Source organism: Nicotiana sylvestris, chromosome 8 (genome assembly GCF_000393655.2).
Source record: "Nicotiana sylvestris chromosome 8, ASM39365v2, whole genome shotgun sequence".
NCBI classification, from domain to species: Eukaryota; Viridiplantae; Streptophyta; class Magnoliopsida; order Solanales; family Solanaceae; genus Nicotiana; species Nicotiana sylvestris.
The window spans coordinates 21,544,540-21,557,620 of NC_091064.1; the positions used below are offsets into that span (position 1 = coordinate 21,544,540).

Genomic DNA, 13,081 nt, shown 5'->3' on the forward strand with positions numbered 1-13,081 from the left:
AAGAATCAAATGGAAAGCCTTGTGTCTATGACATCAAAGAGTACTTATCAAAAGGAGAATACCCGAAGCATGCAAATCACACTCAGAAATGCACACTCCGGAGATTGTCAAATCACTTCTTCCACAGCGGAGGGAACTTGTACAGAAGTTGACGCATTACTTTTGTGCCTACACTACATACCTCATATCTAGGATGGATCCTCTGAAGTACATATTTCAGAAACCCATGCCTACTGGGAAGTTGGCTAAATGGCAGATACTATTAAGTGAGTTCGATATCGTCTATGTAACTCAAAAGGCGGTTAAAGGATAAGCATTGGCAGATCATCTTGCTGAAAATCCGGTGGGAGGAGCATACGAGCCTTTGAAAACATATTTTACTGATGAAGAAGTGTCATTCGTAGGGGAGGACATTACCGAAACATATGATGGTTGGAGGATGTTCTTTGATGGAGCTACAAATTTCAAAGGAATAGGCATTGGAGCAGTTTTGGTGTTAGAAACGGGTCAGCATTATCCGGTGTCTTCTAAACTCAGATTTCCCTGCACCAACAACATGGCAGAGTATGAAACCTGCATACTAGGACTCAATATGGCAGTCGACATGAACATTCAGGAGATGCTGGTGATCGGTGATTCAGATTTGCTCGTGCACCAGATACAAGGAGAGTGGGCCACCAAGAATTCCAAGATATTGCCATATCTGCACCATGTGCAGGAATTGAGAAAGAGGTTTACGAAGATAGAATTCCGACATGTGCCCAGAATTCAGAATGAGTTTGCTGATGCATTGGCTACCTTGTCATCTATGATACAATATCCAGATAAGAATTACATTGATCTCATTCTGGTGAGCATCCACAATCAACTGGCATATTGTTCTCATGTCGAGGAAGAATCAAATGGAAAGCCTTGTGTCTATGACATCAAAGAGTACTTATCAAAAGGAGAATACCCGAAGCATGCAAATCACACTCAGAAATGCACACTCCGGAGATTGTCAAATCATTTCTTCCACAGCGGAGGGAACTTGTACAGAAGAACTCCTAATTTGGGTTTGCTAAGATGTGTCAATGCAAAGGAAGCTTCTAAGCTACTTGAGGATGTGCATGCTGGGACCTGTGGCCTACACATGAATGGTTTCGTCTTGGCCAAGAAGATACTCAGGGCCGGTTACTTTTGGATGACCATGGAGACAGATTGCTTCTAGTATGTCCGCAAATGCTTTCAATGTCAAGTGCATGCCGATATGATAAAAGTGCCACCAAATGAGCTCAATGCACCAAGCTCACCTTAGCTATTCACCGCTTGGGAAATGGATGTTATTGGTCCAATTGAGCCCACTGCTTCAAACGGACATAGGTTCATTCTGGTAGCCATTGATTACTTCACAAAATGGGTAGAGGCTACATCTTACAAAGTTGTAACCAAGAAAGTCATCGCAGATTTTGTCAAAGATCATATTGTTTGCTGATTTGGAGTTTTTGAGTCCATTATTACTGATAATGCCGCCAATCTCAACAGTGATTTGATGAAAACTATGTGTGAAGCTTTCAAAATCAAGCACAAGTTCCACAGCCTATAGACCTCAAATGAATGGAGCCGTTGAAGCCGCCAACAAAAACATTAAGAAGATACTGAGGAAAATGGTAGAGAACCACAAACGGTGGCATGAGAAGTTACCTTTTGCTTTATTGGGATACCGCACCATGGTTCACACATCAACCGGGGAAACTCCCTACATCCTGGTTTATGGTACTGAGGTTGTCATCCCAGCTGCGGTGGAGATTCCCTCTTTAAGAATCATACAGAAAGCTGAACTCAGTGATGCAAAGTGGATAAGGAGTCACGACGAACAATTGTGCCTTATCGATGGAAAGAGGATGAACATAGTATGTCATGGCCAACTTTGCCAGAACAGAATGTCTAGAGCTTTCAACAAAAGGGTCAAACCGAGACAGTTCACACCAGGTCAGCTGGTGCTGAAAAAGATCTTCCCACATCAAGATGAAGCCAAAGGGAAATTCTCTCCCAACTGGCAAGGTCCATACATGGTTTACATGGTACTAACAGGAGAAACACTCATACTTGCAGAATAGACGGAGAAGTCTGGCCAAAACCAATCAATTCAGACGTAGTCAAGAGATACTACGCCTAAATTACTTTACATTTCTCTTCTAATGTAATTGAACTACGCTTGACCTGATTCCCGTTTAAGAAGGGATACGTAGGCAGCCTTATGGGTTCGGTCATATTATAATAAAATTTTCATTTCCCCTGAGTTTAGAAGCTAGGGCAGAATTTTGAGGAAGAGCCTCGAAATTCTGGAGCAAGTCCAGCCAATGCCATCGCATGCCAGAAAGTCAGTTAAGAAACTAGGGCAGAATTTTGAGAAGGATTCTCAAAATTCTGAAGAAGATTAAGCAAGGCCTATTATCCGCAAACAGTCAAAGATCATCTACTGAACTAGAGCAGAATTTTGAGGAGGACCCTCAAAATTCCAATATAAGAGAGATGCAATGCCTTTGAGATATGTTATAGTCATTGGGTCATAAAAAATCACTTAATGTATCAACATATTTCTAAATAACTCTAGTTTTTATAAATAATTGCATATTTGTTCGAAAACGCTATTTCCGTAATAGTCGGGTGTCACCCAGAGGAACTCGAAAGACTTACCTCCCCCTAAGAGAACTTATAATTTTTCTTTATATGCAGGCACATCTAACATGACGATAACATCTGCAAATATATGCACGCAGCAAGATCACTATCAATCAGGCCATTAGACACCGAATAGACATCTCCAGCTAAGACATATGCTACTTTTACTTACTACTTGCTTTCTGCATGAGGCTAATCCTTGCCTCCCAATTTGCATGAGGTTAATCCTTACCTCCCTATTTGCACGAGGATAATCCTTGCCTCCATATCGCATGAGGCTAATCCTTGCCTCCATATCGCATGAGGCTAATCCTTGCCTCCCTACTTGCATGAGGCTAATCCTTGCCTCCCTATTTGCATGAGGCTAATCCTTGCCTCCATACTCGCATGAGGCTAATCCTTGCCTCCCTATTTTCATGAGGCTAATCCTTGCCTCCCTATTTGCATGAGGATAATCATTGCATTCATACCCGCTTGAAGCTAATCCTTGCCTCCCTATTTGCATGAGGATAATCCTTGCCTCCCTACTTCCATGAGGCTAATCCTTGCCTTCCTACTTGCATGAGGCTAATCCTTGCCTCCCTACTTGCTGAGGCTAATCCTTGCCTCCATACCCGCATGAGGCTAATCCTTGCCTCCCTGTTTGCGTGAGGCTAATCCTTGCCTCCCTATTTGCATAAGGTTAATCCTTGCCTCCATACTTGCGTGAGGCTAATCCTTGCCTCCATACTTGCATGAGGCTAATCCTTGCCTCCATACCTATATGATGCTAATCGCTGCCTCCCAATTTGCATGAGATTAATCTTGCCTCCCTACTTGCATGAGGCTAATCCTTGCCTCCATACTTGCATGAGGCTAATCCTTGCCTCCCTATTTGCATGAGGCTAATCCTTGCCTCCCTATTTGCACAAGGCTAATCCCTGACTCCCTACTTGCATGAGTCTAACCCTTGCCTCCCTATTTGCATGAGGCTAATCCTTGCCTCCCTATTTGCACAAGGCTAATTCTTGCCTCCATATTTGCATGAGGCTAATCCTTTCCTCACTATCTGCATGGGACTAAGCACTGTCCGTTTCACACAAATTTTGCTCTATTTTCTAGCACTGTCTATTTTCTTTTCGATTGGGCTAAGATCTGCCCTCCATTTCACAAGACTAAGCCTTATCTTAATTAGTATCATTACTGCATATCATGGGCTGAAATATTGCGAATCTATCCGAAGGCGTCATAGTCTCAAGGCATCATCCTCAACGCCGGAAGACACCATGCCATGGCCTGAGGATCTCTCAAATTTGTATATCATTATTCAAAGGCGTCATGGTTCGGAGGCACCATCTTCATGGGCCGAGAACATCATTTCATGGCCTGCGAATCCCTCACTAAATAATTCATGGACCCGAACGTCATGATCCAAGGACGTCATCTTTAACCGTTTGAAGACAACCTTCATGGTCCAAAGGGAATTTGCATCATGTTCAAATTTTCGCAAATACATGTTTGTAGCATCTTTTATCTGTAGGTGACCCAATAAGCAACCGATATCCTAGCAAGAGCGATCTCGCTCCAGTTCCTTCAACTGTGCCGAACCTTAATCGCTCACCACTGCCGCTTTGGCACCTCGTATCCGTTCTTGCAATGATTCCAAAGCATTCTGCCCGGTCAAAATTGACCATCATTTCTTTACCGGAAAACTATTTTATCCTTCCTAGGTAAAGAGGGGCAACTATTGATACCTAATTTTTTCCTATATATTTTTATAGACATATATACTTTTAAAATAGCATATATATGCATATGTAAGCATACAAAGGATTTGTATAAATTTTCTATAATTTTAAAGGCTTTAAATTGATTTATTTATTCCCCTTTTACTTATAAAATTCTCAATAATTATCCTTCAAATTATTGTTGTGGTAATTTAGCCATCTAAATCCTATATGTATGCCAAAATAGTGCATAAGTATTTTTGGTGCATTTTTTATAATTGCATTTTTTAAAACTAATTTGCATATATTTGCAATACTAGCCCTATTAAAGTATAATTACATTTTAATATATAAAATGGTCTTATATATTTTTAAAATGTTAAATATCTATTTTAAATCATTTTAGTATACGAAATTAGTTTTTAAAAATCATTTATTTTTATTATAAATTATATAAGGTTAAATTGGCTATTTAAAACCTAGCCAAATTGCATTTCAATTTTAGCCTCAATTAAACCCAATATCCCTGCCCAAGTTCAGATTAAATAACCCGACCCGGGCCATAAATTCATCTACTCTTTTAGATCAACGTCCTCGTTTGTTCTTTCCTTTTTAAATCCAAACGACCCCCTAATCCTAATCACTTTTCTACATCTGCCGCCTTAAAATCCTCTCTGCTCTCAAAACACTCTCAACCTAACCCTAATCTTCAACCGTTGACCTCCCATCTTCGGCCATCTCCGGTGGCCTCTCATCGTCTCTTAAGCCTCCAATGGCTCCTCTCATGACATGCTTGCCTTCTCTAAGGTCTTCAAGGGCCCAAGGTCATGCCAACTTGTATCTAGGGTTCATCTCCTACCAGTTCTTAGCTATTCCAGTGTGATTTCAAGCAGAATCATTCTATATTTGCTATGATTTTTGAGTTTCTAGACAGGTTTCTTCATCTCTATATGGCTTCTTTTGAAACCCTAATTTATTTTTTGTACCTCGTAGATCTGTACAGATCTAGGAAGATTTGAGTTTGCTTCTTGAATGTTTTACACTATCCTCAAGGTTCTTTACAAGAATCATGTCATTTCAAGTGTTTTTCGTCTTCTTCTAAAACTAGGATTTTCAGAACTTCTTTTAAAACCATGTTTAACTAATTCTTTGTGTTTAAACTTCTATTTATTGCTTATCTGGATTGATTCTATGAGTTTACTACATCTTTAACTCGTCTATGTTGAAAGCCCTAATTTTTAGGGTTATTTCGTTTGGTTCTGTGTATTAGCATGACTGACCGGCCCTCATTTTTTGAGTTTCTATGATCTCTTGTGACTATCTTGCCTTTATATGTTTTTACTGAGTCTCTTAACCTAAACTTACACGAATTCCATGTGCTTGTGTTCATCTTGACTATTCAAAACTTGCCTCTTTCTCATTGAATCAGTATTGTTTGACTCTCATGTTTGCTAGAGTTGTATGTCGACTCTTGACTATCTATGTCTTACTTTATTTATATGCTAAACACTGACTCATGACTTTCTCTTTGATTAATTCTGAATTCCCTGTTTCTTGGTGTAATTTGAACACTTTCTTTTAGACCTTCGATCCCTACCTTTCTACACAATTTGATTGATTCCATTACCTTGACTGCATTGGTACTTGATTCTTACTGACTATCTCCTTAATTAGAGTTTTTTTGAACCTATCCCTAATGGTTTACTCTACGCCTACTATGTTCGAATTATTTCCTTGTCTACACATTGATTTCTTTCCTTGTTTGTTACTTGTTCTTACCGTTTGAACTGATTCCCTTAAATTAAGGGAGTACTTGTACTGATTTTGCTCTAATTGGTTCTGAGTTCTATAATTACTATACAATTGTGATTCTTACCTTATTTTACCTAGTTTCAAACTACTATATATACATACTGTCTCATTAACACAAACACACGAACACTATTAGTTCAAAACTCTCTCACACTCAATACTTTTCTACTCTCTCTTTGGTTACTGGCTATATTTTCTGAGTTAGACGGCTGCAAGCCAAGGCTAACTATTGTGCTCTCCTATTCCTCACTTTGTGTTCACTATCTTCTCTCTACTGGTATGTTCTGATTTCAATCCAAGTCCCAAAATCAATATGTTTCTTTTTCTGCTTCAGTTTATCATGTTTCTAATTTGTTTCTATCTATAGTTCTATTGCTCAACATGCAATTGACATGTTTACATTATTGCTTCATCTAGCATGCTAGTCTAACCTTCTTAGGGCCTTTCAGAACATGTTCTACTTCCCCCCCCCCCCCCTAATAGTCTGTCTCAACATGACTCTACCCTGTTTTGAATGCTTGTTTACTTGTTATCCAGTTTGATATGCAAAACTGATCTGTCACTTTAAATGGCTGATTCTATGATTGTTTCTAAAACTCCTACTGTGTTGGTACTAATAGCTATCCCCCAATCCCTTAAACCCCACAAGAACTACTATGCTCTTGTATACTATGTGCTATATGTGTCCCCAATTCCCATTCCCCTGTGTGAATGGCTGTTATTTGAGTGTTGCTGAACTTGTTTGACGGACCTGTTGTTTGTTTAATTACACCACTAATTTTTTTCAAAGCTGTTTTACTAAACAACTTTCTTGTTTAAAAAATTATTTCAACTAAGTCTCTTTTTTACACTACTTTCCTGCTAAAATATTTTTAACCATGTCAAGCACTCTCACTCCATTATTAGATCCTTAAGTTCTACCCCTCCAGTGTGTGACTGCCTTGGGATCCCTATGAGGTCCCTCTGAACTCTGATGCACTGAAGCTGGCTCTTCCACACTGCACTTACTCAATTTTGGTTATAATGTCTAGGTATGAGCACTGTCCGGTATCCTTGAGATCCTTAGGGAACTCTGACACACCTAGACAATGATATTGTCTATGGAACTTGGAATTTGAGACTATTGGAGGCTTGGGAAAATCATTTGGGCCTATGTCAGGCTTCCTATAGTGTAACTTCTTCTTTTATTTTATCTATTTATGTAATTCATTCATCCCGGTTGTAATAATTATTTGTAAACAAATATTGGGAGGATTAGTGAAAAAGGGTGAAGAGCCATATATCTGTGGGGTAATATGGGTAGAAACCATACATATAGAATTTTATACTTATTATGTTTGTCTTACCATGCTAGAAATCATGCCTATAGGGTTTAAGTGGTTCCAATAATAGAAATCATGTCTATAGGCTTTAAAAATCAACTTCATGCTAGTTTACTTGGAAACTGGCCTAATCAATGGTTTGTTTTCCTTAAATGAATTCTTTCAAATACTGGCTTCACTATCACTAGACAGCATGCCTATAGGAACTCAAGAGTCTGTTTTAAATTGTTCATTGCTTTACTATATCAACGTAGTTATGCTCTAAGGACATCACTGTTCTGCGTTTAGGCAAGCCTATAGGGCGATTTTAAATTCTGCAACTCTGAAACTATTTCTGCTACTTAAAGTTGTTCAGATTTAATAGGTTTAATCAATAGGCAAGTTAAATAGGATCTTTCACAAATTGGCCAAATTCAATACTTTATACCCCCTGCTCGCTTAGATATTATGTTCTAGGATTTGTTCACTTTGAATATTGTTTGAAGATGTGCATTTATGTGGTATATTCGAGGAGGTAACAGTGAGCCTCTAACTTGTTTTATATGCAGTCCTAACTATTCTTACTTGTCGCTTAGAATTTTCTCCTTTTCAAACACCTTAGGGGTTGTCTAGAACTGCCCAAATTTAGAGGTCCTAAAATACCTCCAGGACCATAAGGAAGGGACGAGTAGTGTACGCAAAGGACATTGTCAAAGTTATTAGAACGCTTTAGGCTATGACCAAGGGGAGGGACTTGGGTAGAATGGGATATGATAACTACGCACTAATATCACGTATAGCCCCTCATTGAGGAGTGTTTATCGGGCATTGCGTGGGGTAATCCTATAGGCTAACCAACCTAGGACCCCTCTTCCCAAATGCCCTTTGCTTAAAACTTTAGTTTCTTTTTATGCACACAACTTGTTCAAATTCTATGTCTTATTATTTGAGTCATACAATGCCCAACATGCTTTATTTATTTGACTCAACTGCTTATCTATTAAAGGACTAATTCATAAGTATAAGTTCGGCTGGGACCCACCGTTGTAGACCAAGATGGGTGCCTAACACCTCCCCCTAAAGGTTATCTCGAGCCCTTACCCTAGATCTCTGGTAATGCAAACCAATCCAAGAATTAATCGCTCTAGGTGCTCTAACGCACCATAATTTGTTAGGTGGTGACTATTCAAAATACCCAATTCCAAAAGGAAATGAGTTACTACCCCCATAAATGTCGAAAACCGGACTTTTCCGTCAAAAAAAGAAAAAGGAGGGCGCGACAATAACAACTCAGGCCCTCGGCCTTATAATCATAAATTAGTACAACACTGTTGCGGCATGCAGTCCGATCCAATAATAACCTCACAACACAAACCATCGGCCCTACTCAGTCAGAAATCTCTAAAAGCCACTCGGGCATAGTAAAATAAGATACTCAACCCAAAATATCATTTAAAGTGTTAAAACAGACTAAACATGGCTGAGTTATGAAAACAGTAGAATATAGCGTGACTGAGTACAGATATAAAATCAAAACAGTGAGGAAAGAACAGTAAAAATTCCCTAAGGGTCTAAAACAGTTGGCATGAGGCCCAAATATGGCATTCCACCCAAAACATGATGATAGCAAACAATTTTCAATATAATACGCAGTAAAACAGTCATACAGAATGGACTAAGTCACAATCCCCAATGGTGCATGACCCCACGCTCGTCATCTAGCGTGTGCATCACCTCAAAAGTGCACAACGATGTGAAATCGGGTTTCATACCCTCAGGACATCATTTACAATCATTACTCACCTCTATCCAGTCCAAACTCTAGCCCGCAATGCCTTTGCCTCTCGAATCGGCCTCTGGATGCTCCAATTCTAACAAAAGACAGTGCAAAACTATCAAAATATGCTAAGGGAACAAAGCCCACTCGAATGAAATCAAATTACAACACAAATTCTGAAATTGGCCAAACCCGACCCCTAGACCCACGTCTCGGAATCCGATAAAATTTACATCACTAGACTCCTTATCACTCCCCGAGTTCATTCATATCAAAAGCACCAAAATCCAACCACAAACGACCCCTCAAATCCTAAATTCTAGGTCTCCAATTACAAGCCCTAGTTCTTCAATATTTAGGCTTAAATTCTACAAATTCCATGATTAATTAGGTATAAAACACATTATGATTGAGTATTAAGTCCATAAATCTTACCTCCAAGTGTTCCCCCTTGATTCCCTCTTCAATCTTCTTCAAAAAGCTTCAAAATCGCCCAAAAAAAGAGGAACTTAAGCTAAAACTCGCGGAATAGGGCTTTTAAATCATTCTGCCTATTTATTTTAAATCCTTCTTTGTAAAAGCGGTCAACGCCTCGCGTTCGCGAAGCAAAAACCTAAGTTTGACAAGAAATCCTCTTACGCGAACTTGATCACCCCTCGCGAACGTGATGCCTCAGCAACTCAGACCTTCGCAAACGTGATGACTAATGAGCTCAACCTTTCGTAATCGTGGGACCTCCTTCACAAACGCGAAGGCCAACTTCACAGTCTCCCATCCTAACCCTTCGCGAATGCGAGGGTCCACTCACGAACGCGAAGCACAACTGTCTGCAACATCAACAGCAGATTTTCTGCAATTTTTCTCAACTTGAAATGATCTGTTTAACCACCCGAAACTCACCCGAGGCCCTCGCGACCTCAACCAAACATGCCAACCTATCCCATAACATCATTCAAACTTGTTTCAACCTTCGGAATGCTCAAAACAACATCAAAACACCATATTTGCATCAAATTCAAGCCTAAAAATTCCAAAATCTTCCAAATCCCGCTTTCGATCAAAAAATCTATCAAACCACATCTGAATGACCTGAAATTTTGCACACACATCCCAAATGATACAACGGACGTACTGAAACTCCCGGTAATCCATTCCAACCCCTATATCAAAATCTCACCTATCAATCGGAAAACGCCAAAATTCCAATTTCGTCAATTCAAGCCTAAATCTACTCCGTACCTCCAAAACACATTCTGATCACGCTCCTAAGTCCCAAATCACCTCCCGAATCTATCCAAACCATCGGAACTCACATCCGAGTCCTTTAACACATAAGTCAATATCCGGTTGACTTTTCCAACTCAAGCTTACTCAAAAGAGACTAAGTGTCTCAAACCTTACCAAAACCTCGCCGAACCCGAGCCAACCAACTCGATAACAAAAAAATACAGATGAACAAGGCAATAGAAGTAGAAATGGGGGAAACGGAGCGGTAACTCATGAAATGACTAGCTGGGTTGTTACATCCTCCCGCTCTTAAACAAACGTTCATCCTCGAATGAGTCAAGAAACATACCTGAAGCCTCAAACAGGTGAGGATATATACTCTGCATCTCCCGCTCGGTATCCCAAGTAGCCTCTTCCACTGGCCGACCTCTCCACTGCACCTTCACTGAAGCTTTATCCTTTGACCTCAACTTTCGAACCTGACATCCCAAAATAACCATTGGCTCCACATTATAGGTCAAATCATCATCTAAGTGAACCGTGCTGAAATCCAGAACATGAGACGGATCCCCAATATACTTCCGGAGCATAGAAACATGAAATACCAAATGCACACTCGACAAGCCGGGTGGAAAATCAAGATCATAAGTCACCTCCCCAATCCTCTGAAGTACCTCAAAAAAGCCCAATGAACTGAGGGCTCAATTTACCCTTCTTCCCAAATCTCATAACACCCTTCATGGGTGAAACCTTCAACAGAACCTCTCACCAACCATGTAGGACACATCCCGAACCTTCCTGTTAGCATAACTCTTTTGTCTCGACTGCGCCGTACGAAGCCTCTCCTAAATCACATTCAACCTGTCTAAAGCATCCTGCACCAAATCTGTACCCAATAGCCTAGCCTTTCCCAACTCAAACCAACCAACTAGAGATCTACACCACATCCCATACAAAGCCTCATATGGAGCCATCTGAATACTTGACTGGTAACTGTTGTTATAAGCAAACTCTGCGAGCAGTAGAAACCAATCCCATGACCCTCCGAAATCAATGACACAAGCGCATAACATGTCCTCCAATATCTGAATAGTGTGCTCGGACTGCCCGTCTGTTTGGGGGTGAAAAGTTGTGCTCAACTCAACCTAAGTACCCAACTCTTGCTGCACAGACCTCCAAAACTATGAAGTAAACTAAGTGCCCCTATCTAAAATGATGGAAACTAGGACACCATGCAAATGAACAATCTCCAGGATATAGATCTCTGCCAACCGCTGCTAAGAATAGGTAGTACACACAGGAATGAAGTGCGTGGACTTAGTCAGTCAATCCACAATCACCCAAATAGCATCGAACTTCTTCAAAGTCCATGGGAGCCCAACTACAAAGTCCATGATGATCCGCTCCCACTTCCACTCTGGAATATCCATCTGCTGAAGCAAGCCACCCGATCTCTGATGCTCATATTTCACCTGCTGACAATTAAGACACCGAGTTACAAATCCCACAATGTCCTTCTTCATTCTCCTCTACCAATAATGATGTCTCAGATCCTGATACATCTTCGCAGCACCCGGATGAATGGAATACCGCGAGCTATGGGCCTCCTCCAGAATCAACTCCCAAAGCCCATCTACATTGGGCACACATATCCGGCCATGCATCCTCAACACCCCATCATCACCAATGTAGACATGTGATTTTTGACCCTCCCCAAGATTTTTTTATATATTAGCGTAAAATATTTAATTTAGGCATAATATAGATATTTTAAGTAATTTTGACTCTTTTACTCTATTTTATTACAAGAAAACAAAAATTTACATAAATAGGTTCATTAATATTTTGTCGTCATTTTTAATCTTAAAAAAATATATACAACAATAGTATCATATTTTTTTTAATATGATATTTGAAAATACTAAAAATAGATTTGTTTTAATGGTTAGTTTTATTTTAATAATTATTAGAATAGTAGGAATAATTACCCCTCTTTCGGAATCAGTTGCCAATATCAGAAACACAAGCATGAAAGATAAGAAAAGGAAGAAAGGAAAATATAAAGAAAAAGAGGAAAGCAAAAGAATAAAAAAAGAAGAAAAGAAGAAAAAAAAAGAAAAAAAGAGAGAAAAAAAAAGAAAGAGAAAGAAATAGAGAAAAAAAAGAAGAGAAGAAGAAAGAGAAAAGAAAAATCACAACAACAAAGTAATTTTTATGACATGAACTACGTTCGACCTGATTCCTTTTAAGGATACATAGGCAGCCTTACGGTTCGGTCTCATCAAAACAAAAATTCAAAAATCCCCATGCAAGAAACTGGGGCAAAAGTAGTGGTTGTTGTGAGAAACTTGATTCCGAAAGTTGTAATTTTAACCCATTTGTATTGTTTGAGCCTTTTATACCCTTTATTTCTAACCCTGTCCAAAAGCCTACATTACGGTCGAAAGAAAGACCTTCTAATCAGTCTTTGAGAAATACCAAGTCGAGCAGATAAATGTAATTCATGTCAGGGGCAACAATCTGGTTCAAGCAGGAAAAAAAATGAGAGAGTCTTATTGGTGAAAACCTTCACAGGCACCATAAGGCAACGGGAG

The 13,081-nt window shown here is 39.6% G+C and overlaps 1 protein-coding gene across 1 annotated transcript; it reads left to right on the forward strand.

The window, feature by feature from the left end:
• Positions 1-1,646: 1,646 nt before the first annotated feature.
• Positions 1,647-2,099, forward strand: LOC138874774 (uncharacterized). The gene has a single exon (XM_070153557.1). It carries the CDS (start codon positions 1,647-1,649, stop codon positions 2,097-2,099), a length of 453 nt encoding a protein of 150 aa, XP_070009658.1.
• Positions 2,100-13,081: the final 10,982 nt, after the last annotated feature.